This window comes from Vitis riparia, chromosome 9 (genome assembly GCF_004353265.1).
Source record: "Vitis riparia cultivar Riparia Gloire de Montpellier isolate 1030 chromosome 9, EGFV_Vit.rip_1.0, whole genome shotgun sequence".
NCBI classification, from domain to species: Eukaryota; Viridiplantae; Streptophyta; class Magnoliopsida; order Vitales; family Vitaceae; genus Vitis; species Vitis riparia.
The window spans coordinates 13,079,918-13,103,760 of NC_048439.1; the positions used below are offsets into that span (position 1 = coordinate 13,079,918).

The 23,843-nt window shown below is 32.9% G+C and overlaps 1 protein-coding gene across 2 annotated transcripts; it reads left to right on the forward strand.

Moving 5' to 3' along the window:
- The first annotated feature begins 4,792 nt into the window (after window positions 1-4,792).
- LOC117921541 (30S ribosomal protein S17-like) lies at window positions 4,793-22,699 on the forward strand. 2 transcript variants are annotated; one of them, XM_034839451.1, is made up of 5 exons: window positions 4,793-4,895; window positions 8,251-8,335; window positions 15,670-15,884; window positions 15,977-16,115; window positions 22,474-22,699. In XM_034839451.1, the coding sequence occupies exons 3-4, from the start codon at window positions 15,723-15,725 to the stop codon at window positions 16,112-16,114; spliced, it is 300 nt and encodes a 99-aa protein (XP_034695342.1). In that variant the 5' UTR covers window positions 4,793-4,895; window positions 8,251-8,335; window positions 15,670-15,722; the 3' UTR covers window position 16,115; window positions 22,474-22,699. The 2 variants fall into 2 exon arrangements, with proteins under 2 accessions (XP_034695342.1, XP_034695343.1); XM_034839452.1 differs by lacking the exon at window positions 8,251-8,335 and having other exon boundaries at window positions 4,794-4,895.
- The last annotated feature ends 1,144 nt before the right edge of the window (window positions 22,700-23,843 follow it).

The window sequence follows — 23,843 nt, forward strand, 5'->3', positions numbered from 1 at the left end:
ATGCTCATTCAAATAAAAATTTCATGTTAGTCTACATATGCTTTGAAAGTCCCCCCAGAAATCAACATTGACTAAAAATTCCATGCAGTGTAAAGTTTTGTAGTGCTGCAAAGGTTGTTTAATCTGAGAAAAAATAGGAAGAATTGGGGCATTTGTCTCAGATTTAACCATAGAATAGAAGGTTTGTTTTGTTCACAAGAGGCTGCTGTTTTATCTTTTGTGTGTTGATAGCCTTCATATGATCTCAACTGGACTGCAAATGATGTGTTTTCCTTTTTTAATTGCAATGATATATATATATATATATATATTCTTTCTTTAAACCATCTTCTACACATACCTGAGATTACTAAACTCTTCTTAGTATATCAAAATTTGCTCGAGATAATAATGTCTTTGAACTTCGTGCTAATTCATGCTTTGTCAAGGATCAGGTTTCTAAAACAATTCTACTGGAAGGGAAGCTTAAAGATGGACCATGTGTTTGACCAACCTCAAGCAGATCCCTCAAAAGAATGGTTGTCTTATTTTTCTGTTTCAGCTGCTCCATTCATTCCACACTTGGCCATCTCTCACATCCAGGAGCACAAGCCTTTAGTTTTTGCTTCTTCTATAATCATCCTTCATGTATGTCAGTATATGAACTTTGACACAATAGATTAGGCTATCATTAGAAAGTTGTAAAATCCGTTTATTCAAATTGTAAATTTTTCCAGTTTCAATTTCAATAAAGATTATTCCCATCTTAGAAACAGAATATACTCAACTTTGCAACTATTCCATTCAGATTTGTAGGGTCCTTCACCCACCCAATCTTCTAGTGGTTAGAGATATTATATGCTCATCTGGATTCACTTGAATCTACCTATTGAGAAATAAATCAGATGCTTTACAGACCTTTATTTAATTTCAAAAATCAGGTTGAACTATTGTTAGGATGTAAGATTAAAAACATAGGTTATATTTTAAATCTATTACTCTTATTGTTAACATAATATTAATATTTCTTTGATAGGAAATATATTAATAAATTAATAATAAATACATATTTATGCATCTTTTTATAATATATAAATTAATAATAAATTCATATTCATATATCTTTGAAATAGTTAAAAAATATAGGTTCTACTTTAAATTTATTAATCTTATTGTTTACATAATATTAATATTTCAACAATAAATATATATTCACATATCTTTGAAAATAAAAAATAAATAATAAACATATATTCATTAGGGCAAAGCTTTTGGTTTTTTCATGTTGTCAAAGAGTTGAACAATGAAAATAGATGGCGAATGCATGATTGAAATTGATCGGGTCATGTAAGAACGAGGTTGAAGTCTACCATTCTGTTGGGATGCCTCGGTTGCATACATTATTGCACATCCACTTGACACCTATCATAATGATAAACGACTCATCTCACAATGACCTTCTCTTGAATTCTCAAAACCTTTGTCGCTCCACCCCTAAAGGGATAGAGAACCCATCATTGTCTCGGTTGTGCTATCGAAGGCTCTAGCGAAGTCAGAATAGGAGAAACATGAGGGAGATACAGGGCCATAGAATTTTTCCTTAGGAGTTCCTTTCCTTTCCTGCTATTGATTCTTTCAAATTTATTAAGATCAATTTTAATTAATGTAGCTAAAGAGGCAACCATAACTAATTTGTAAGTTGCAACAACATCCCATGATAGAGCAAGATCTGAAACTTGTCCACCTAAGATGGGATTTGGAATTCCTAAATATTAACAACTGAAAATCATTTAATAGACTTTTTGGTTCCCATAGATGACAACATATCTAAAAGATCCTCATCAATAATTCTCAAAGAGAAAAATATTATTCTCTCCTATTTTACACCTCATCTTTGCCCATATTTTAAATTTTTTTTTATTTCATCTTCTTTTTAAGGTGAACCGTAGGATCACGTAGTGTTCTACAAATCTCATAACTCTCAATAAGACCATTCAAGACAAATTGGAAATTATTTTGATAGAATAATAATATTCACTTTCATGTAACACACTTTATTATTTCCAAGATTTTCTTTAATTCTTCCTTTTAGAGTTCACCATCGGATCATGAAGTTCCATGCTTCCAACCGTCATTCTCACACAAGGATATATATGCTTTCTTAGTCAATCAATTCAAATCCGCATATGTTTTTTTATAAAAGAGTTTTTTTTTAATCAAAAAATCAAACACCCGTAACAAAAATTAAAATTTTGGTTATCAGAAAATTTGAGGGAAAATACAAAGGAAAAATAGAAAAAAAATCAAAAATGAAAGAAGATAAAAAAAAGAAAAATTAAATTCAATAAATTATTTTTATTTACTACTTAAAACTTATTTTATTTATTTATTTTAACTCATCGATAAAATGATTAAATAATTTTAAAATATATAAGTTTTTAATTAATTTTGATTATATTTGATTTTCTTTAATATTTATTGTAAGACAATTACACATGAGAAAATTATTTTTTTAATATTTTTTTCTTTTTTTAAGCAAACATAATCTTAAAAACTAAACATTTAATATATATATCGAGAGAGAGAGAGAGAGAGAGAGAGAGAGATCCGTGGTATTTTCTAGGAATCAAACATAACATAATCTTAGAGAGAGAGAGAGAGAGAGAGAGCAGGGAAGACCCTCTTTCCCAAATGAGTTACATAAAATAAATAAATAGATGAAATATTGAAAAGAAATATCAAAATTATTTGAATGTTTGAAATCTATCGTCATTTTCAACCTTCATAATCCTTTCATGAATACATATACACATACACATGGATTAAAATATCGTGATATTTCAGCGATATATCGCCCAAAAATATCAAGTATCGATGGACCTTGACACGATACATGGGAGAGAATTATCGATCGCCAAAAGGTTTGCAATGTGTTGTGCCAACCACTGCGGCAATCTATAAACGACACCAAATACATATATACTCAAATTCAACATATAAACATAATTTTTTTAAAAATGTTTTAAATAATAAATTAATTATAATTATTTTATAATTAAATGAAAATTTTTCATCTATTTGAATACCAAAAATATTAAAATTATCGTGATAAATTTTTTCATGGTGTTTTTAATATCATTAATATATTAATTAATATTATCATTTATTTTATATCATTTAATACAATTGAGTTAAATGAATTATAATTTTAATATTAAATATATTTTTAAATTAGACATATTATAATCAAATATCACAATATTATTATCAAATGATATTTGATATAATTTAATAATAAATGTATGCTTATGAAATTCATATTTTTTTATTAGCATATATAATGTTATTATTAAATATAATAAATTATATTATATATATCAATTATAATTCTATTATACTTCTAATTTTATTTTATTTTTATCATTTTTTATCAATTTTAGGTTCACCGATATTTTGTGTTATAATATCCATCGATATATCCATAAAATAGAAATATCGATATATCCGTAATTACCAATATTTTTATCTTTGCATATACATAAGTAACTAAATTTTTATTTCAAAATTACAATACTGTTATTCTTATTTGATGATATATACAAATAATAAGAACCAGATCTTTGTCTTGGAGGTGTTGCTTACAAAAACCAATAAAAGTAGAAAATGGTAAATCATGGGAATGCTTATTGATACAAATAAAAGAAAAACTAAGGGATGAATGAAGTGTGAATTTGCATAGAATCATCCATTTTTGCTGTAAGCTTGTCTTTCAAACAAGGACTAAATGGGTTTGAGGGTTTTTCTTAATGAGAGGAAATGAAATTGGAAAGGCATGATTGAGAAGACAATATGGTGTTTATTATAAATGGAAATTAATGTTTTATAAGGACTTTTTGAAGAAAAAAGATATTTGTACAAGTATAGAAAATGATTGAAAAATAAAATAATATAGATAAAAATTATTTTTAAGAAATATTTGAAAACAAAGAAAACATATTGAGAATGTTCGAAGTTCTTTGATAGAGAATAATTTTTGAAAACTATTGTTAAAAATGTTCTTAGCCCATTGTTTCTCAAAAATAAGTTTTTAAGTGCAATTTTACCTTTAATAAATACGAAAAAAAAAATTATTCTTAAGAACTGTTATTTGAAAGTGTTTCAAAAAATACTTCCTAAATAGAGCCCATCTCATTTTAATAAATAAAATTAAAAATTAAATACTAATTATTATATAATTATTTTAAAGTTAAGATGGGGATCAAGTCTTTTGGAATATAAATACAATATTATAAAAAAATATTTTCTATATGAATGAATAGAACATAAAAATTTTGAAATAAAAATATTAGTTTTGTAAATGAGATGGTATAAATAAAGGTATTGGTTTTTGTAAATATTAAATAAAATGTCATAAATTTGATATCTTATCAATTTAAATCATTTTTTTAGATATTTAATTAATTTATTATATAAAAGTGATATGCTAAGAATAAGTTATTGTTTAGGTATATTTTTTATTTTTTATTTTTGAAAATGAAAAATAATAGTAATTATTGTATAAAATATAAAAACCTTTTGAAATTGAAAGTTTGTTTAACAGTGATTTTTAAAAGTGTTTTGATTTTTAAAAATATTTTTAATTGTTTTTGAAATAAAAATAAGATGTTTGATAAATTTTAAAAACTACTTTTAAAAATTTTGGAAAAACACTTAAAAGTGATATTTTAGTGATGGATTTGACAAGTGTTTTTTTTTTAAGAAAAAACACTTCAAAAATTTTGAAATATTCAAAAAATGCACCCAGGAATTCATACCTATACCTCTCTTCTTCATTCTCCGCCTCTATCGCTCTCCATCCGAGACTACACAGTTGGAAAGACGCTCCACTTTCATTCGACATCGTTGATTGATCGAAGGTAACCCTATGTTCTTTTCTTGTTTTTCTTGTCCTTTTTTTTTTTAAATGTCTGATTGTCTTGAAATGTTAGTTAGGGTTTTGGGTTTTAGGATTTCAATGGAGCAGTCGAGTCTCATTTCCGAGTACTTCTATCTCTAAAACTCTCATTCTCTATTCTGGTTCACTTATGCAAGTGCTCTGTTTAGGGTTTTTGAGTTCACGTGTTGCAGGTCCGTTTCTTTTTTAAGGAAGAAAAACTTTGTTTGGTGATATCTTGTTATTTAGAGCCCGTTTGATATGATTGTTGTCTCATTGTTATTAGGATTTTGTGGTTTGTTTGATTGTTGTGAATTTTGTGGTTTGTTGGGTTATTAGGATTTTATGGTTTGTTTGATTGTTGAAATTAAAGGAAAATATGAGAAAATTTCGGGTTTAATCTTATTGATTTCATATTATAGTTTGTTGGGTAGAGCATTTGCGCTCAAACTGTTTGTTAGGATGCCCATGAGAGTTCTTAGACCTTGTGGAGACCTACCTATAGGAAATAATCTTGCCCGTGTTCCTGGAGACCTGGATTTTATTTTCTGTTTGTTGTAAATGGTCAGGAATCAGAACTTATGTTCCAGGTGGAAAGAGCGGGGAATATGTGATGAGAATTTTCAAGTGTTTGATTGCTTCTTGTTTCCATCTGATTATTTTTTATGTCCAATTATGTTGTTATGGTGTTAGGCTAAACTGCACAGAATTCCTACTTCATAGAGGCCAAGTCTAATTAAAGTCATGAGTTGATGCTCTTCTTTCTCTTTACTTGTGTCTAACTAGAAAGCCAATTCATTGTTTCATCAACATACAAAGTGTACAACTGTGCTCAATCAGGTGCAGTATATATTTCCATGATTAGACACTAGTGCTTTACTCCAATATCTACTAACCCAGCCCAACAACCTCAATTTGAGATTTTCTGTTTATGTGGACAGGGCTGAGAAAAGATACAAGTACCAATATTTCAATAAGAAGCCTTGGAGTTGAGTGGCAAAGTATGCTTAGTTTACGTGGACTAGGATAGTTCAGATGAGGTTTTCTTTTGTTGATTTGATGTATGATGTTGGTGGACACTGTTACAGAGAGTTGTTACCGTGGCATCCCGAAGAATTGGGGCATATGATAGTTACTGTAGGGTCCACACAACCCAGCTTACCATTTGATTGTGTTCTCATGGCTTATTCCTTATCAGCACATAAGAATGGGCCTAGTGGCTTACCTTCATTGGATTTTCTGTATAAATCCATCCCATAGTGTTGATTACTCTTCATTTATCTCTGTTTTCTTTTCTCAGCTGAGATCTTTAAAGTTGATCAGTTGTATACCATTCAATCATTTATCAGCGCCGCTGAATGTAAATTTGTTTTTTTCTGTATAAAAAAATTATCGACTTACATTGCATCTGTAAAATTTAAGTTTACAAAAGATTTAAAGTTTTTTCTTATGTAGATATGTAATTTTCAGTTGCTAGGAGTGTTCAATCTTAAAAAATGAGCTTTGCTTGTCAAGATGACTCTCCTATGATTTAGGAACTTCCTGAAATTTTAAGATGGGCAATAAAGTTCTCAGATTGCTTGTTGACTTGTTTGTGAGTATTGTCATAATTTTGAAAATGATGATTTGTTCTTTATTTTTGACTGGCTTTAAACTGGTTAAACATGGGCCTGGTGTCAAATGGAAAAAAATTTCCATCTTAAAACTGTTCAAAGTTTTAGGATGGGGAATAATTTTCATTGATATTGCCTATTACTTGTTTATTATAAATTGTCCTTTTAAACTAGGTAAAATGGGATCCTGGTGTTGAAGGGAGCATCATAGAAGCATATTTACTTGTGGGCTCCCTTGTTTCCATATGGAACCTGAAAATAAAAATGCTTGAATATTTCATGAGATTAGGTTGTGCATCCTTGTGATTGTAGGGAAGTTGTATTATTGAAGAATTTCCTTAAAATGAGATGTTTATTGATTTAGATGTTTTTTGTAAATATTTTTTAAAATTTTATTATAGTGATAAAAAAATTATTAATTTTAATTAGAAAAGTCTTTTTTTTTTTTTGAGAAATTAATAGGTAATCATATATTGTTTTACTTTGAAAATTATCTTTTATTCAATGTTCTTTTTTATTGATTTAGATGTTTTTTGTAAATATTTTTAAAAATTTTATTATAGTGATAAAAAAATTATTAATTTTAAACTAATATATAATCAAATAATTTGTTATATCATGATTGATATTTATTTATTAATCCAATTCTTTTTGTAAACATTTTTCAAAATTTTATTTAAATCATAAAAAATATTATTTTTAGTTTTTTTTTTAATATATATATATATATATATATATATATATATATATATATATTCTTTTTAGATAGATGTTTATATATTTTGTTGTAATGAAAAGTTTTTTGTTTATCATACTATTTTCTTTTTGTAATTAAAATTGTATGTCCTTTTTGGTAATTTATTAATATTAAAAGTCTTTTTATACTTATACAACATATTATCAAAAATACTATTAGAATCATTTTTCTAATTCTCATAAAAGTGTTTTTCACAGAAACACTGTAGAAGGAAATACTTCCAATAAAAACACTTCCACTAGAATCACTGCCAAACGGGTTCTAATTCTGACAAATAATTAATTTTAAAATTTTAATTTAAAAAATTGAGTATTAAAAATTATTTACTATCTCAAATTTTAAAAATAATTCTTAAAGATAGAAGTTCATTTATACTTTTAGAACCAAAAATGAGAAATATATTCAAATAATCACTAAATTTATTTAGGGTTATTTGATTAAAAGAGTCATTGGAAACCTTATTTTGGAAATCTAACATTCCATCATTTTTTTACTACATTTGGATAAAAATGTTCTCATTCTTTTTTTATAAAAATAATATTTTTTTTTAAAACCTACATGTTAATACTCGAAATAGTTAAGGGCATTTATGTCAAAAATAGTTACTCTTCAAGAAAAAACACGGAAGATGTTAAATTCACAAATATGATATTATTTCATCCCTTTTAACAGATTAATTCATTTATTTATCAAATTTATGAAACCTTAAACCTCACCAAACTTATCATGGATTGAAAATGAGATTATTCATCAAATTTGTGATACCCAAAACCTGACTTAAACGTAATTGAAATAATTGTGGATTGAAAATCTTTAAAGCGTATTGTCGAGTTGAATTTGAGTGACAACATTTGATCCAGAGGTTTTTGATCTGTTGAAATCAGCCCAATAGTTCAAAAATTGGATGGGCCCAAGCTGACCCCATTATCAATCGACTGGTGCTAAACTTAACGTGTACTCCGTTTTAGGGCTTGCTGGCCGGTATCAATGTCCACAAAGAGCATTCAATCATTTTTCCCCAAACGGCGCATTTTGGTCGATTTCTGAGTTAAGGTACTGCTCCAATCTCTATTCCCATTTAAATCAATTGACAATCGTTTGGATACCGAGAAAATTCTTCTAGGTTAGATACAGTCCGTTGGATGCTGAGAAATACTCAGACAAATGGAAAGAAAAAAAGAATAGTAAATTTATATATATATATATATATTTTTTTTTGTCTTTTGGATTTTTGGCAGCAAAGAAAGTGAGGGAGATAACATAGAAATCAAAGCGTGTTTTTCTTTTATTTTTCTTCATTTTCTTAGTAACCAAGCAGGGGGTTGGATTTCACTCTGAACGCTTTATAACTTGGAAAAGCTATTGCTGAGAGTTCTGAAATTTAGGGTTTCTCTTTTACAGACGTGGAACTATTGCAAGTTCAGATTACAGCTAATACTGAGTTTTTTTTGTTAGTTTGACGGTCTTTGCTGTTTGGGAATACAGAAAAATGTCATTTTACTTAAAAACTCACATTGAATGTTTGCTTAGTTGACTTGGGTTTATTTTATTTTTAATTATTATTATGTATAACTTTTTCTTGGAAGCAAAAGATAAGAGATGACATAAAAATGAAAATATTGTTTTCTTTGTTGCTCTTTTTTCTTGGAACCAAACATAGGGCTAGGGTTTCTCTTTGAATGCTTTTAAGTTTTACAATGCTATTGTTGGAAGTTTTGAATCCTAGGTTTCATTTTGGACTACAACTCAAGCTAGAATTTTGGAAACACCTTGTGCACTTGTACATATAAAAAAAAAAAATTGGGTTACATTGACACTTACTAAGGTGGCGTTTGTTTTTTTGGATTTTTGCTGAAAGCAATTTGCTTTCAGAATTTAGGTTGTTTGTTTTTCTAATTTTTGATGACTTATTATTGAATTTTTAAAATTTTTGGCCAAATAGAAAAAACCAAAATATTTGGCTTTTTCTAAATAGAAAAAGCAAGCTTTTTAAACCTCCCCCAAATCACGATTGCAACCCCGACCCCCAACCCTAGCCCATCCCATATAGCTCTCTAGTCTCAATTGCAACTGCAATCCCCAACCGTCACCTCATCCCTGTGTAGCTCATTGGTTCCACAACCATTACCAAGCTTTCTCAAGGTAATTTCTTCCCCATTTTCTCTCTCTATTTAGGTTTCAGCTTTCGTTCTTGCTCTTTCTCAGCAATGGGGTTTAACCATGGGTAGAATGGTTGTTTTCTATTTGGAAATGGTTTATTACTATCTTCTCTGGTACGATTCTTTATGATTCTCATGCCAATGGTTTATTTTGGGGTTTTGTGGGGAATTTTGATTTTGTGGGAGTAGGTTTATAGGTTCAACGAATTTTGTAGAGATGCTCATGGGTTTGTGGATGCATTTGTGTGATTCGGTTCTGGCTTTGAGGAACCATTGATGTTTAGAAATTTTGCTCCTCTACAGTTCCCATTACTCTGATATGCACTCTCTGTCTTGCATCTCCATGTGCTGTTATGATTGAATTTTGATTCTGAGGAACTGAGTTTTGATGGGTTTAATTGTTTAGGACCTTTTTATACACTTATTGCATCTTCATGTGCCGTTATGGTTTGCTTTTGATAAAATCACAATCCATTTGCTGCCTGCTTGGGCTGTTTTTTGTTGCCCTTGTACTGTGTCATTCACTTGTCCAATGAGCAATGTGAAGCTCTGTCCTCACCAGATTCTGATATTACTGAGCTACCGGGTCTGATATTACCGCATTTGAAGTCCTTACTCCTTAGAGCCTCAAAAAGAGGAAGTTGAGGCTTGTTTGTTTTAATCTGTAGGATGTTTTTTTCCTGGTTTCCCTTAGAAACAACTTTAGTGGCTGCTTGGTGAATCAAGTTTTGCACGAACATGAAGCCCTAATAAACATATGAATCAGGTTTTCCACAAACACAATGCACCTGAGCCCAACACTAGTGAAGTTACACTTTTTCTTCTCATAGTCATTGCTGTAATCGATTAAGTTGAAAGAAAGCACGACGCTTGGCAACCATAACGCATGATGCTGCACTATGGAGATGCTCTGGTGGGGTCCAGTACATATAATCATGTTCAATTTGTTGTTTACCTGTAAGAAGCTCTATAAGGTTTTCTTGGGCACGACCAAATTTGGGGAAATCATAAAGGCAGAAAAGAACTAATTGTTTTCCATATCTTTAAGACAACAAAGGAAGAGAGTGGGACCTTGGTTTTCCATTAGAAGAATTCTTATCAGTTTTTTATATAGGTGTGGGGTTGGAGGTTGGTGTTATGTATCGAATCAAGACCAGTCAAGGAATTTCCAAGGCTAGAGGATAGCCAATACCCAATTCTGCTTCAATCATTTTCTAGTTTGGTCAAGTCTTTAGCCCATCAATGGTGAAACTTTTGATAAAAGGAAACAGAATCTTTACGAAAAGAAAATCAGGAAAAGGAACCCTCACAAGCATTCAGAATTCGCGTTAGTTGTAATTTAACACCTAGCGGAAACTGAGATTTAGAATCAGTTAACCAAGATATTAACAATATTGCTTTACCATGAAAATAGTAACTTGGTCTTAAAACCATTTCAAATTCATTTCAGAAAACTGGTCATGGTACAGGTTGAGTTGGATTGCTTCTATGCATTGTTCATTTTTTTTCTTGAGGCCACTGATGGCTTGTGTTTGACTAAACCACAAGAGGGTTCTATTAGAACAATATAGTATAGCAATTGTATTCAAGACTTCATTATGATTTGTGCACTTAGTCCTCCTTTGCTGCAAACAATTTTTTATTCTCTCCTGTCTCCACTACTTACTGATATGGACATCAGTACATGTATGCTAAAGCACAAAGTGTTGTAATTTGCTTTGTGCTCTCTCTCAGCCTAGTGCTTTTGGGTTGATTAAGTGAATCTTTTGCCTTGCTGGAAGCGGGCTTTTCCTTTTCTTTCTGTGAGCAATAGGTGTAATTACAATCTTTCTTAGGAAGGCATTGATAATCAACTGTAATTTATAAGACCCAAAGGCACCAAGGAATGTTGCAAAAGCAGTCAAAATACTAGTAAGTACCTAGGTCCTTTGCAATGGAAAAAGAAAAAAGAAAAAGATTCCTCCAACGTGTGAAGAATCCAAAAAGGGTTCCATCAACTCTTGCTCTCTCTGGGAAAGTTCTTCAAGTTGTGTTGCTAGTGGGGTCTTTCGCCAACTTCAGAATGGTGACAGCTTGGAGCTTGCTTCCTGTGGCTGTGCCCCATACAGCTTCAAATTCAATACCAAACACAGAGTTGAGGCTTTCCCATCACCATTCAGCACTGCTTGTGACATATTTCTAAAGAAGCACTGAGCCACCTGGGTTTAATTTGTAACCATATGTTTTTCTCCAATCACTTATTCCACTTTCCCACCCTACCAACTACTACATCCCTTTAGTGGAGCAGATTCTCCCAGTGACACTATGAAAATGTGTTTGATTTTGTAGAAAGTTTCTGAGCTACCGGGTCTGTTTCTTGTTTTACCTCTCACAACCAGTTAGCTACCATTTAGTGTTGTTTTCTCATAAGGTTTCTTTCCAACCCCTTATGCTTCCCACCTTTCCTACCTTCCTCTCTGTGCATGTCCATATTTGGGTGCTTTAGAAAAAATCATCTTAAGGGACTTTGGACAGTTTTTATAAACTGTCTTTAGGTGTTGTTGGCATAAAGGAGTACCTAGATCAGTAGCCTAACATCCACTCATAGTATAAATTTTATCGTGCCCAAGGTAAATAGTCAATTTAGAGGGACTTTCATCTTATATCATAGCCAGAATCTTAAGAAAACAAGTTAATGTCATACCATGTGTTTTAAAATCATAATAGGCCAACACATTTGAAGATACCTTCTCACTAGAAAGCAAAAGTCCAAAATGAGTAGATTGTGCCAGTCTTGCACAAACTCAATAAAATGAATATTCCAATATGCATAATTCAAGATCCTATATCCAAAATTGAACTGGAAGGAGGTCCAGAAAGTTGAATATCCACATCTATATAGTGAAACTGAACCTTTTTTCCACTATCACCAGTTTAAGACTACATGCCACAGTAAGCATTAGCTGTCACAAACACCAACAAAAGTACTAAAATAGTTTAATAATGTCAGAGGTTATGGTACACACAAATTTCAGTTGTTTGCAAGATTTATTTATTTATTTATTTTATCAGAATTTCTTGCAAGATTTTGTTACAGAGAAGTAAAATAAGTTAACATTAGCACATATAGTGAATCAATTAAGAGAATAACCCAAAATTTTATAAGATTCTGCTTAATTTTGAAAACAACTTCTGGACTTGATCGCAACTAAGAAAAATATCTGTTGCGTTCAAATATTCTTTACTGGAAAATGGGCACACCAGATAAAGCCGCAATGACCAAACGTAACTGAGACAGTGTTCACTCACCACCCAAAATTCAGGCAAATTCAAATTTTCCAGTATTCTACTTCTGACATTATCAGAATACTCATTCAAATTTCAGCGCTAAACATCGAACATAATGAAATATTTTGACTTGATAGTGAACCCCAGATTGATGAGAAGTACGACAAAACCCTAGAAACATGGAATTTTTTAAGAAGCAGAACCACATCAAAGAAACAAAACATGAAAAAATGCTTGCAAATGAACTGAAATAGAAGAGAAAGGAGCTGAATTCTGGTGAGCTTCGTGGAGAGCCAGGGAGGATCCACATTTCCCATCTTGCTTTCTATCCCAATCCACTAACATGATAAGATAAACAGAAAACACAATAATTAGGTTTCCAACAATAATTAAAGAAATCTAAATTTTCAATCCTAAATAACCCAAACCCATAAGAGGGGAAAAAACCTCCACTGAGCGGAACCTAATCCATTCTCTGGAAACAAAAACAATGATTTCATTCAATCATTAATATTCCTCCATTCGGCTTAAGGTTAACCTTGACAAGAGTAATATTTATGGCATCAATCTTGAACAAAATCATCTTTCTAGGTTGGCCGAGTTGCTTGATTGCAAGGCTTCTGGTTAGCCTATACCCTACTTGGGTCTTCCTTTGGGAGGGAATCCCAAGGCTTGTGGCTTTTGGGATCCAGTGATTGAGAGGATCTCGAGAAGATTAGATGGGTAGCAAAAGGCTTATTTATCTTTTGGAGGTAGGATAACTCTTATCCAATCTTGCCTCACCCACATGCCTTGCTACTTCCTTTCTTTATTTAAGATACCCCCTTCAGTGGCTGCAAAAATTGAGAGATTGCAAAGGGATTTTTTATGGTCAGGGGTTGGGGAAGGTAAAAGAGATCATCTTGTTAGCTGGGATGTAGTGTATAAGCCGAAGGCAAAAGGGGGTTTGGGATTTGGGAAGATTGCTCTAAGGAATGTCGCTCTCTTAGGGAAATGGTTGTGGAGGTACCCTAGGGAGGGTTCAGCTCTATGGCATCAGGTTATTTTAAACATTTATGGATCACACTCTAATGGTTGGGATGCCAACACTATAGTCAGATGGTCACATCGTTGTCTTTGGAAGGTTATTGCACAAATCTTTCAGGAGTTTTCCAAGTTTACTCGGTTTGTGGTAGGAGATGGGGAAAGAATTCGGTTATGGGAAGACTTGTGGTGGGGGGACCAACCTTTGGGATCCCAATATCCAAGACTATTTAGAGTAGTCACGGATAAAAATATTCTTATTTCTTCAATTCTTGGTTCTACTCGTCCCTTCTCTTGGAACTTTAATTTTCGTCGCAACCTATTCGATTCTGAGATAGAAGATTTAGGAGGCCTCATGCAGTCACTTGATTGTCTGCATTTGTCATCCTCGGTTTCAGAGGCGAGATCCTGGTCGTTATCTTCTTCAGGGCTTTTTACAGTCAAATATTTCTTTCTTGCCTTATCCCAATGTTCTGGTTTTCCTCCAGTTTTCCCTACTAAGTTCGTTTGGAATTCTCAAGTCCCTTTCAAAGTCAAGTCCTTTGTCTAGTTGGTGGCACACAAGAAGGTAAATACTAATGACTTGCTACAATTGAGAAAACCCTACAAAGCTCTTAGTCATGATATTTGTAAGTTGTACATGAGGTATGGAGAATCAACATATCATCTTTTCCTACATTGTTCTTTGATGATGAAGTTGTGGCACAGATTATTTCAGTTAGCCAAGACAGATTGGGTTCCCCCGAGGAGCATTTCTGACATGTTGTCCATCAATTACAATGGTTTTGGTTTATCTAAGAGAGGGATAGTTTTGTGGCAATTTGCGTGTATTGCTAAAATTTGGGTTGTGTGGCGGGAAAGAAATGCGAAGATTTTTTAGGATAAAGTAAGGAATTCAGAGAATCTTTGGGATTCTATTTATTTCCTTGTTTCTCTTTGGGCTTTTTGTTCCAAGGTTTTTAAGGGGACTCCCCTTAATATGTTACAACTTGATTGTCTAGCGGCGTGTAATTCCTTTGGGTTGGTCTGGTTTAGAGAGTTTGTTCGTTATTACATTGTATTTTCTTGTTTTCGTATTCTTATAGTTTAGTTTTTTTTTTTGTGGGAGAATTCCTTATCCTTCTTTTTTCTATCAATATATTCCTTTGTCATTTCCAATAAAATAAAATAAAAATATTCCTCCATTCAAAGGGAACTAGAAATTAAAATGAATACAGTGAAGATTCATGAAGAACAAATTCATATGGAACAAATACCAGAAAAAGATGCGACAAAAGTCTACCGTTGCAAAAACAAAAACAAAACTACATCCACATACAACAGTATGAACACACCTCACTATGATCTTCCTCCTCGTCTTTTTGAAATGAGAACCTAGAAAGAGGCGGATAGTGTGCACCGTAGTGCTTAGGCTTTTTGAGGAAGAGGTTTCTGTGTTTCGAGGACTAGTTTCCAAACCCTCCCTTTTTTCCTTCCTTTCTTTTAATCCTTTATTATGTTTGATTTTAATCCTGAAAATGGGGAAAAGAAGGAAATCTTGAGCATGATCAGTGATTGGTGATCAGGGCCATCTGTGCATTAATATAAGAAATTAGAAGAATACCGATAGAGAGAGAGAGAGAGCCATGAAAAATGACTGGTGATCAGGCTTATCCATCTTTCAGTTAAATCAATTATATTCACATTAAAGAAAAGGGTAATGGGAAAAGGGAAAAGGGGTTCCTCTCCTATCCCTCTTTCCTTCACAACAAAAATATTTGTAGTCAAATAACATCATTGGCATCAATCTCTGACGAGATATTTAATTTGGGTGAGTAGGATTGTGTTTGGTTACTGATTAAATGAAAGGTTTTTCCTGTATTCTCTCAGTTTCCTTAACTTTCTCAGAAGCTAAACAGAGCACTATTCATTTTTATTTTGTTAAAATTTGATGATCAGGTCAGTAACAATATTATATCGTCAGAATAGAAGGTTAGGGCTTCAGTAGCGAGATGAAGCCTGTGGTGGGGATGGTGGTGTCGAACAAGATGCAGAAATCAGTAGTGGTGGCAGTGGACCGTCTCTTCCACAACAAGCTCTTCAACCGCTATGTCAAACGAACCAGCAAGTTCATGGCTCATGACGAACACAACCTCTGCAACATTGGTGACCGAGTCAGTTGTTAAAGCAATGGGTTCCTTCCTTTCTCCACTTCCGTTTTTTCATAATGGATAAAATAACTTGTGAAACAACACTGTCATTCCAGGTTAGGTTGGATCCTTCTAGGCCCTTGAGCAAGCACAAGCATTGGGTTGTTGCAGAAATTCTGAAGAAAGCACGAATCTATGTGCCACCTGAACCTATTACCAAGACTCAAGATCTAGCACCACCTTCATCATCTTAAGGTTTGACTTCTGCTAATGTGATTCCTTTTTCTGGAATATGATGTTATATGTGTAAAGTGTGTTCTACCATGACTTGATCATTCCTTTCACCCTGCTAATGATTTGGGTTTTCTAACTTTACATGACAAAAATAGGTGACAAGCATGCATGATTTAAGACAAATCTAAACCTTTCAGTTGTTTGCATAATTGTAACATTAATTGGGGATACATACCGAGAAACTTATTAACAGCAAGCTGATACGGTGTTGATTTCTGTTATGCCAATTCACATTTCTTGTTGTTTTCTTTTATTTATTTTTGGTAGATGAAATACATAATAATTCAAATATTACCATACTTGCTAGTATTAGACCACATAGGAATAGGAAGGGGGAAGGAAAAGGGAAAGCCTTTGACAGGGAGGGAGGGTGGACCAATGGAACAACAAGTTTGTTTTTTTGGACCTATATCCTATATGAGCTTTAAAACCTAGATTAGAAAGAAGATGAAAAATGGAAGACATACCTGATTTATGATCTTTGAAATCATGCTTAAGTTTTGGGGAGTGGATTAGATACATCAAATAAGGTGTACCTTATGGGGCATGGATAGAATGCTCAAGTTTAGTTAGGTTTGTCCATCATGAATATTGTGCTTGTTAAGTATAGTGAGAATTTTATTTCCACGGGCCGTGGTAGTGTAAAGTCTTTGGATAAGGCATGCTTCAAGAGAAAGCTCAGAATAAAACTCAAAGTTCTTAGTGACATGTAGAATCTAGTTTAGAGGTTGATGAGACTAAAGAGTTGGTATGAAGATCATTACTTGGAATATCTGAGGATTGGACTCTAGAAAGAAAAGAAGGGTTGTTCAAGATTTCCTTGGTCATGAATCTCTAGACCTTGTAATGCTTCAAGAAACAAAAAGAGAGATGTGTGATAGGAGATTCATGGGAAGTGTGTGATCATCTAGGGACAAGGAGTGGGCTTATCTTACGACATGTGGGATATTGAGAGGGAGTTTGATTATTTGAGACTCAAATAAGTATATTTGCACAAAGGTGGAAGTAGGATCCTTTTTAGTTATGGTCAAATTGTTTTTAGACATAGTTGGGATTTTCTAGCTCACCTTAGTGTATGGACCCAAATTTTCCTCCCTTAGAAAGGATTTCTGGATGGAGCTTCTAAATCTTTTTGGTTTAACCTTTATGAAATGGTGTGTGGGAGGGGATTTTAATGTTATAAGAGGAATTTCAATGAAGTTAGGGGTTTCTAGATTAACCCTTAGTATGAGGGAATGCTTTGTTTACTTGGCCAAACATGCAAGGATCCCCTGTATGCAAAAGATTGGGTAGATTTGTGTTTTCAAATGAGTGGTAGCAAAGCTTCCCACAAAGTCTCCAAGAAGTTCTCCCTTGGTTCCCTTGGTTGGCCTTTGATCATTGCCCGATTGTTCTGGATGCCAGCCCTTTCAAGTGGGTTCTAACCCATTTTAGGTTTGAACATATGTGGTTGCTCTACCCAAACTTGAAGGAAAAATTTAGCTTTTGGTGGAGGGTTTCAAAGTGAAGGGTAGGAAGGACATAAATTCATGAAGAGGCTTCAATTTGTTAAATCAAAACTGAAAGAATGGAATAAGGTGTCTTTTGGAGATATAAAAGGGAGGAAGAAGAATATTCTTGAAGATATTGTTGGAATTGGAGGAGCTATTGCTACAGGATGAGATGCATTGGAGTCAAAAGAGGTAGGTTGAGATGGTAACTCTCAAGTATTTTCATAACGTGGCCAATGGAAGGAGGAATAGGAAGTTCATCAAGACCTTGGTGAATGAAGAAGGGACAACTCTAGATAATTTTGAAAGCATTTTAGAGGAGATTGTGCATTTTTTTTATTTATTTTTTTGAAAAGTTATACTCTAGGCCCTTTGGAAATTCGTGGAGGTTAGAAGGCTTGGATTAGCCCCTAATCTTGGCAGAGAGTGGTAATTGGCTAGACCATCTCCTCTTTATGTAAGAGGAGATTTACAAAGTTGTTTTCAATTAGATAGGGAAAAAGCTCTTGGGTTTAATGGCTTCACTTTTGCAGTGTTTTAGGAATGTTGGGATGTTCAAGGATGACTTAGTACAAGTGTTCTTGGAGTTTTGTAATAATGGGGTAATAAACAAAGCACCAACGCTACCTTAATTGACCTTGTGCTAAAAAAGAGTCGGGCTAACAAAATCTTGGATTTTAGACTCATTAGCTTAGTCACTAGTTTGTATAAGATCATAGCTAAAGTGTTAGAAGGTGGTTTCAAGGCGTCCTTCATGAAACCATCCACACAACCCAAGGAGTCTTTGTTGAGGGGAGGCAAATTATGAAATGGTAGATGAGAAAAATAGCTTAGGAGAGGAAGGAGTAGTTTTCAAATTTGATTTTGAAAAGACTTAAGATCATGCAGAATGAGGTTTTTTGGGATCATGTACTAAAAAAGAAGGGATTTAGTACAAGATGGAGGTCTTAGATGAGGGGTTGCTCGTCTACAACAAACTTTATGGTCTTAGTGAATGGAAGTGCTAAAGGTTGTTTTAAAGTAACTAGGGGATTAGGACAAAGAAATCCTCTTTCCCTTTTCCTTTTCACTATAACAATGGATGTTTTAAGCAGGTTGATGTCAAGAGCAAAGGAGACTACTTTGTTGGAAGGCTTCGTAGTGGGTAGAAGTAGCGATAGAATTCTCATTTGCAATTTGCAGGCGACACCATCTTTTTTTCGAGAGCCTATATGGAAGAGTTACATAATCTTAATATAATCTTGTTGGTTTTTAGGCAGATTTCTAGTCTTAAGATTAATTTAAACAAAAGCACTCCATCAGGTATCAACATGAATGAGGATCAAAATCTCTATATTGGCATTAGCCTTTATCGTACTTAGGCCTTCTATTAGGTGGGAATCCAAAGACCATCACTTTTTGGGATTTAGTGATTGGTAGAATCTCACGAAGACTAGATGAGTGGGAAAAGGCTTTTTTGTCATTAAGTGAAAGAATAACTCTAATTTAGTCCTAGTTGTCTTACATTCCTAGCTATTTTCTCTCTTTTCAAGATTCCATTTTCAAATGAGTCTAAGATTGAGAAATTACAAAGGAACTTTCTTTGGTCAGAGGGGCGGGTGAGTGTAAGATAGATCACCTCATTAACTAGGAGCTAGCATGCAAGCTAAAGATGGAAGGGGGTTTGGGCTTTAGGCTTTAGGACAATTTTCTTTGAGGAATTGAACTCTTTTAGGGAAGCGGCTTTAGAAGTTTCCAAACAAAAGTTCTACTTTTGTCACCAGGTTATTTCAACGGATGGGACATTGATATTCTGGTCAGGTAGTCACATCGATCTCCTTGGAAAGCTATTGTATTGGTTTTTCAAGATTTTTCCATATTTACTCATTTTATGATGGTTGATGGGGCAAGAATGTCTTTGGGAAGATTTGTGGTGGGGAGACCAACCATTATGCTCTCAGTTTAGTCGACTTTTCAAAGTTGTTGCAATTAGAAATTTTCCTATCTCAACTATCCTTGGTTCCTTTCCCCCTTTTCCTTGGAATCTAATTCTTTGCCACAACCTTAATGACTTGGAGATTGAGGATCTTGAAAGTCTAATGTCTTGTCTCACTTGTATACAGTTGTCATCGTTTGTTCTAGACATAATAGCTTGGTCATTGTCTTTCACTAGTTTATTTTCGATAAAGTCTTTTTAATTAGCTTTTGTCCAATCCTTCACACAATTCCTTTCTTTGCAATTAATTTTATATGGAAATCTAAAGTCCCTTCTAAGGTCAAAGCCCTTGCGTGGTTAATGACACATAAGAAGGTGAACATGAATGACATGCCACAATTAGGAAGACCTTACAAAACCCTTAAGCCCTGAATGGTGCATTTTGTGCTCTAGGAGTGGAGAAACAGACGGCCATCTTCTTTTATATTCCTTGGTGACTCTCAGCCTATGGCAAAGGCTATTCAGATTAGCTAGTTTGGATTGCATTCCTCCTTGGAACATTTATGATATGATGACCATCTCATGTAGGGTTTTGAGGAGCTCCGTTAGAGGCAAAGCCTTGTGGAAAATAACTTGTCTTTTGTTGATATGGCTTGTGTGGAGGGAAAGAAATACTAGGATTTTCAAAGACAAGTGGAGGAATCCAAAGACAATTTGAGGTCTAATTCATTTCTATTTATCTTTTTTGGCCTCCTATATCATGGCATTCCTCTCAGTGTTATTCAGCTCGACTGACATTCAGTGTGTAGGCCATGAGGGTTTGAATAATGAGAAGAGGAGATTCGTAATGATCCTATCTGATTGAGATTTTGTATTGCCTCATGGTGATTAAGATGTTTAAAACCTCATTTGATTGAAAGGTTTTATACTGTGTTTTCTCTTTTGTTTCCCTTTTGTAAATCTTGGAAGGATACCTTATCCTTCTCATGTATTCACTTTGTTCATTCTAATACATTCTTGTTTCTGATTGAAAAAAAAAAAAACAAAAACAAAGGAATACTTCAGATATGGAGCTAAGAAGAGACTTTGCAGAGCACAATCCCTTGTTAAAGCTTTTAAATTGTGGTCTTGGACTGTCCTAGAGACCCAAGACAGGCTCTCAATATATTTTAAGATGGCATAAAATGTTTTGATCAAAACAGCCTGAATGAACTGAACTCTATAATTTTGTTCAGTAGTTCTCATAAATAATATTGCATGTAACATAGTCATACTCAACTTTTGACATAACTGGTTGCTTGGCTCAGTGGAATTTAGCTGCCTCCTTTTTAGGGGAATTATGGGTATCAATTCATTGAGTCCCTCTAGATTCTTATTGGGTAGGGTGAGATGATAGCCTGAATTAAGCTCTTATACACAAGTTTTGAATAGGAAGTAATGAGGGAATCTGAACTTTGGGATCTAAATCTGGTAGATGAGATCTGGTGCAACAAGCCACCTCTCAAACAATCAAGTGGAAAGCACAAATATCCATTACCCAGTCCTCAAGATACTTTTGTAGACTTAAGTTCTACTGCAAGACACAATAGTCCAATAAAGCTAATGGATGATAGACATACTAGCTTGTTTCTAAAAAAAGCCAGCTATTCATATGAACACTGCATACTCTGCTTCCTTTTTCTTCTTACAGCACCCCACTACTCCCACCCCACTTGTTAGTTATGAAAATTAATTCCTGGGTGGCAAGATTGCACGTTTAGTAAAGGGTCTTGTGCTGATTGTCGAGAAATATAGGGCCTTTTGAAAGTTTCCTTTTGATAAAAGGTTTAAGATCTTGGATGAGTAGCAACTGGTATAAGATGTCTTGGTTTGGTGTTCTATAATAAAAGTGCCATAGTTGAGTAATTTGGCTAAATTTCTGGCAATACTTAAAATAACTTGATAACAATCAGCTGACAATAGTCAGTTAGTAAATTGACTAAGGAAGGCTTCTTAATCAAATCTTATCCACCATTATGCCAAAGTTCCTTCAAACTTTATCTAGAACAGTGGTTTTTTTTTTAATTTAAATGTAAATTTTTTTTTTCAAATCCATCTATCTGAAAATCTGTGAATGATGAGCTAGAAGTTTAACAATCCTCTGCTCTTTGCTGTGGTGATTTTTTTAAATGTTTTTATTCATGAAATTCTATTTGGTAATGTCTTTTAATTGGTAAGTTCAGTTTGTTCTTAATAAGAAAACAATCTGATTAAAAAATTTAACTACTGGAAAAGATGCTTGGTGCATGTTTCAATTGAAACCAAGCCTTTTTGTTCATGGAAAATCTCTTATCAAACTATGGGCTCTGCTGATGTGGATAGCATTATTAGTGGTAAAAAAGGAAAGGAAGCTTGTTGCATTCATCATTTATTTGGTTGCATCAACTCATCATTGTTGATTGAACGGCCATTATTTAATCTGTAGCACGAAGTGGTTGAACAATATAAAAAAAAAAAAAAGAAGAAGAAGAAATTATTCAAATATTTTAATTGGATGATGAAGTTTTGCCTTGACTTTCTGTTGGGTACTGTAGATCCATGGCAAAATGTTTTTTATAATTGTTCCGGAAATGAAACAGAAAGTAGGGTCTTACATTGCATATTGCATTTGGAATTCATTATTGTAGATCTGAAACTGTTGCAATATTTTTTTCTTGTATTTTCTCTTGTGCAATGCTTGTAATTTGTAATCATATAATGACATGCATACTTGGGAATTTTTTTAGAGATATGGTTTATTGTGGTACAGCACAAAGGTGGTAAGTTGGTTACAGCTGAAATTTACTTCAAGGTGGTTTAAACCTAAGCAGGTGGTCACTTGCTTCTATCATCTGAGACTAAATTGTAAATATGCTGCTTTTCTTCTTTTGGCCAGTTGAAGCATAACTTGGAGCACATTCAAAAGGCTGTGAAGATGGGCCTAGGCAGCAGCTTCAGAGAACTGATGACAGCATTGCCAAACCACAAGAGCCCTTTTTGTGTTTTGTTTGAATTGTTGTTTGCCTCCAAGCAAGTGAATATTTTTTAGATTTTACCTATTTGAAATAAGGGATTTATTTATATCAACCTTATTGATCAGATTTTAGGAAAATTCTTTCAAATACTTTGTCATTATGAGTAGGATTTACATATTTTTTGATGGCCTGTGGATTTGTGTCCAATCTTCAAAGGTCTAAGTAGGAGTGAAGGTGCAACTAGAGAACATATTAGACCCTGGAAGCCCTAGAAGCTCTCTGTTCCCATTTGATGTCTTGAAGATCTTCTTGGAAAAGGAGGAAGAAGTCATTTTTAGAAAATGAATAAATAAATAAATAAAAATAAAAATAAAAAGTTGTCAAATTTATCCTTTTGTTCTTTATATCTATGGGGTTTGGTTTCCATCTTTTTCTTATCTTTGTTTTGAACTTCCTTCTGGTTCAGTGTTTCTTCCTGTGTTCTTTTCAATGAGAAATGAATGCAGAGAAAATGAAGTAAAATGAAAATTCTGGAAACAGAATATGCTCAACTTTGCAACTATTCCATTCAGATTTGTAGGGTCCTTCACCCACCCAATCTTCTGGTGGTTGTAGATATTACATGCTCTTCTAGATTCACTTAAATCTAGATATTATCTTATTGAGAAATAAATCAGACGCTTTACAACCTTTATTTAATTTCAAAAATCAGGTTATGTTTTAAATCTATTACTCTTATTGTTTACATAATATTAATACTTCTTTGATAGGAAATATATTAATAAATTAATAATAAATACATATTTATGCGTCTTTTTATAATATATAAATTAATAATAAATTCATATTCATATATCTTTGAAATAGCTAAAAATATATATATAGGTTCTATTTTAAATTTATTAACCTTATTGTTTACATAATATTAATATTTCAATAATAAATACTTATTCACATATCTTTGATAATAAATAAATTAATAATGAAGTCCTTAACCAAGTGAGTATATTACAGAGAGTCAATAAGGAATTTCATTAATAATCAGTCGTTTTGATCATTTGGAACAACTCGATGAATTTAGTAGATCTTTTTAGGAGACCCCAATGACCATAGATCGAATTTATCCAATTTTTACAGTGCAATGATTGGTTGTTCACGAGCCAATTGTACCTACCACTTCTTTTTTGGGGTTAATATCAATAATGTAGTTCATCCAACGATAAACTTAATCCAAATTATAGAGCTATGGTACAATCAAACCTGAATGAACAAAATGTTGAATTGAATCGTA